We start from the raw sequence: 4,114 nt of genomic DNA, 5'->3' as shown, positions 1-4,114 counted from the left end.
TATATAGATAGATATATAGATATATATATAGATATATATAGATATATAGATAGATATATAGATATATATATATATCTATATATAGATAAGAACTGTTGCGCGTTACATCCTGTACCTGCTGATTTGTAAACTAAAGTCTGAAACTAAAGCCTGAAAGAGAGAGTACAGTAGCACTCCAAAATGCGAAGTTATATCTTTAAACACTGCTGTGCAGAAGTCTTCAACAAGCACTCAGTTCATTTGTAATATCATTGCTACATGTATATCCCCCAGTTCATCCAATACTGAGATACAGTACAGTTATTTCATTTTAACCTTCATTTTTTTATATTTTATTCCTTCCTAGTTAAATTTACCCTTTTTAATTTTTCATATTTATTTCCTATCTTATTCATAGCCTTTTCCTTTTTGTTTTCTTTAGGTCACGAGCAGTTGTCTAAGCATTTCACTGCACATCGTACTGTGTATGACTGTGTACGTGACAAATAGAATTTGAATTTGATTGTGGTTACACAACCAATGATTTTCCAGTTCAGACCACATAAAATTGTGTCAACAGCAGACCCACATGCTTCAAAAAGACAAGAAAGACAAAATAAGCAGTACAGTAGTAGAGCAGCTCTAAAAAGCTATACTGGAGTTAGAGTTTTGATATAATTTCCTCGTGATGATTTGTGCATCTGCAGCATAATACGTCTTCAAATAAGGTTTGACAGTCCTAATAAAGTTAGGTAAACTTTATCGTTGAAATTATAAGTCTACAAGTTCAATTATTTTATGGTTTAGTACTTTGTACTGTAGTCTTCAGCACATGTTTGCAGTGTGCATGTCTGGCTTTCGGCCTTGCACCTAGATAGGTTTTCCATTGAGCACTAATAAAGTGTAGGCTCATTTCAAGTTTCCAATGACCCACTGAAACACAGTAATTCCAGTGTGAAACACATAATGTCTGTCCCTCCCAAGCCACTTTGCTTTATCAACCTGATGATATCTATACAAATTTTCTTTCTAGATGCACAACAGTTCTAGGAAGTGTGTTCAACTTGCTTTGCTTAGTGGAATTCTTCTGGCCGCCCTCTGTTATTTTTGGAAACCTAGCAGCAAAGAGGTTGACATAAGCTCAAGCCAGGTTACGCCCATTAAAAAATTCTTCACTGGGAAAATTGGAGACGCCACAAATGGTTATAAGGACATTTCCTACCACATAAAGGAGGAAATGGCAAGGTGTGTAAGTGTGACCTTTTCTTTTAAATTCAAGTTTTTGTTCCTATTACTTAACTCTTTGTTATTTCCAACAGTCATTTGGCTCAAAATGCCTGCGTATGCCAGGCTGATGAAGAAACCTTTCACCTACCATTGTCAAATCTGCTCTTTCCACACGTGTGGGCTCACAATCTTGATCAAGCATTTTTGGAGCTCCACCCTGATCCTGAAAGTGTAAAGCAGCACAGAGCTGATGAGTACAACAACCTTCAAGAAAGGTGAAGCATGTTTTGCATCTTTTGATTAAATAAGGAATGGTTTATAAGGTTTTAGATGACAATCTGGAAATTTTCCCACATCAAGCAACCTTTTCGTCCAAGAGGCTTTTAATATACTTAGCAGAACGGCATTCTTGATACAATCTGCAATTGTCTATGATCATATTTTAAAGTAAGATATTTTATTTATTTTAGATATACAAGAGGATACGTGAATTTAGGTTTTTAGATGTCACCTGTTAAATTCACTATCAAGCCTGAGTTGATCAAATAAATTATACTGCTCTAAGTGTACAGACTACAACTGTAAAAACTCACAGCTTTTATGTTGTAGTGTGTGTATATCATTGTCATGTTTCCAAAGGTCCTACAATCCTGCAGATGTGCTTAATGTAGCTGAGGCCAACAGTCCTCTTCAGTATCCTACCCAAGGGGTGCTGGTGCGACCCCTAAAGACAATCATCATTCCTGGTAAAGGCATATTTAACATGCAAAAAACCATTGAAACCCAGTCTAACTTTTACCTTTAAAAGGTCAGTTACACTGAGCCCTACTTTGATTGAAAACACTGTGCATGGTATAATACAGGATGCAGAACAATCACAGGAAGGTTAAGTGCATGTGTGGTCATTTTATTTAAAGCTACAGAAAGCAAAACAAAACTTAACCGTCTGTGTTCTACATGAGCACTTTCTTGTTAAAAAGAGGAAATAAAACTGCTATTTAAATGGGTGCATATTTTTATATCTTCTATTTATATAATTTCACTTTGTCTCCAAAAATAACCGTTTCTCTGCAGGTTTAGCCCTTAAAGAAGAAACAAGATCAGTTCACATGGTAATGCCTCAATTATTGTCTTGCACTTTTTTTTTGTCATCATTTTAAATATGATTATTTTTAATTCTTTATTGCAACCAATGCTTATCCTGTAACAGGTATCTTTGACTGCAACACTTGGAAGTTTTGATGTTGCTGCTAAGGTGGACATGGTCTCCATCCAGGGAGTGGGAGAGAAGAACATGGTTCTGTCGAGTCCTCTTCTCTCTGCTCTGAACAAACAACTGCAGTTTGTCACCTATACAAACATCGTGTTTCATCCGAAGACAGCAGACACAAGTAAAGCTATGATGTGGATATGAAACTGATACTAAAAGTGCAATGTAGAATGAACCTGTTTGAACATATAAACAGTTAGTGCACCCCCACCCACAATGAGACGAAAGGAAGGCAAAGTTTGGTACGTAACTTTATACAAGCAATTATTTTCTTATCTATTAAATAAATAAATTGGCATTAGAATACAAATTTAAGGAGATTTAAACTCAAGTAGATTTTTTTAAAGCATTGACAGTATTTGATTAAAGAGCTTACACATGCTAGCTAAGCATTAACCATTACAGAATGATAGATGATATCCGTGAACTGGAGGTTACAGATGGCAGTCTGACAGCTGTGTGCATTTTACATTTACTGCTATTTCTTGACTCATTATGTATTTCAGGAAGTTAAAATGTAAGTGTACTATTCAGTTTTTTTCAGCTCCTAGTTGATGATAACATCAGCATATGTCACACTTGTAAAGACAAGAAAGAAACTACTTTAATCAGATCAGAATACTCAGAACTAAATTAAATAAATCGATATATTACAATGTTTATAAAGTATAAGAAATAGCTCTAATATATACAAATAGGACTGACCACAACAAAAATAAAAAGGAGTTGACCAATGTAATGTTTGAGGAATATTCTTGTCCAGAAGGTTCCAATAGAAATTCAACTTGACCACATGGTTTAAAAGCCAATGAAGTAGGTGAGTGAAGGCTTCTCCAGTGGGTTTTTTTAAGACATGTCATTGAGGGCGGGGCTGTGCTTAGGCAAATGCAGCTTACAGCTTCATGTGCAAAGGTTATTTTCACAACGATAACTGCCCATAAATTCTGCAGCTGGCCTTTATCATTTTGTTTGTTTGTTTCATTCTGCAGTTCAGTTTGCAACTAAAGACCACCAGTCATTTTTCACCATCAAAATTGAACACAGAAACAATCCGAAACTTTACAACTCGGGATACCAAAAAGGTTCGTGAGCAGTTACTATGAACACATGTAAAGTTTAGCTTTTTGATGCACAGTGTTTAAAAGTCACATGAGTATTTAATTTGTTGTTCTTGTTTCCCTTAGAGTACAATATTACAGCTCTAGTTACCATCGCCACCAAGACCTTTCTGCGCTATGACAAACTGAAAGATCTCATTGACAGCATAAGAAAATATTATCCCACCGTCACTATTGTGATAGCAGATGATAATGAACACCCTCAGCCCGTGACTGGTCCTCATATTGAACACTACATTATGCCATTTGGAAAGGTAAACAAGTTACTGTTTCTGTATGTAATGACCTGGGCCCTATTCCAGGAAGCAAGGTTAGTGAAAAACTCTGAGTTTGTTAAGCCTGAGATGAAGGACACTCTTCTGGGAGTTCCAGAAAGAGAGTTAACTTCAATAACTGGAATAACAGACTGTGAACTTGCTTGCTGGCAGGTTTTCTCCAACAATCTGAGTTGGTCTCCAACAATCTGAGTTGGTCTCCAACAATCTGAGTTGGTCTCCAACAATCTGAGTTGGTCTCCAAC

At 36.1% G+C, this 4,114-nt stretch overlaps 1 protein-coding gene across 1 annotated transcript in view; it reads left to right on the top strand.

The window, feature by feature from the left end:
• Positions 1-4,114, top strand: part of b4galnt1a (beta-1,4-N-acetyl-galactosaminyl transferase 1a) — a 14,524-nt gene that overhangs the window by 853 nt on the left and 9,557 nt on the right. Inside the window, exons 2-8 of the mRNA XM_013910738.1 lie at positions 1,013-1,224; positions 1,299-1,481; positions 1,846-1,952; positions 2,281-2,318; positions 2,417-2,597; positions 3,466-3,558; positions 3,661-3,848. Of these exons, the coding sequence (XP_013766192.1) occupies positions 1,013-1,224; positions 1,299-1,481; positions 1,846-1,952; positions 2,281-2,318; positions 2,417-2,597; positions 3,466-3,558; positions 3,661-3,848 (1,002 nt within the window). The remainder of the gene's footprint in view (positions 1-1,012; positions 1,225-1,298; positions 1,482-1,845; positions 1,953-2,280; positions 2,319-2,416; positions 2,598-3,465; positions 3,559-3,660; positions 3,849-4,114) is intronic.

This window comes from Pundamilia nyererei, unplaced genomic scaffold (genome assembly GCF_000239375.1).
Source record: "Pundamilia nyererei isolate P.nyererei 1_Seehausen unplaced genomic scaffold, PunNye1.0 scaffold00047, whole genome shotgun sequence".
Classification (NCBI taxonomy): Eukaryota; Metazoa; Chordata; class Actinopteri; order Cichliformes; family Cichlidae; genus Pundamilia; species Pundamilia nyererei.
This window is presented reverse-complemented; position numbering and strand designations above follow the sequence as displayed.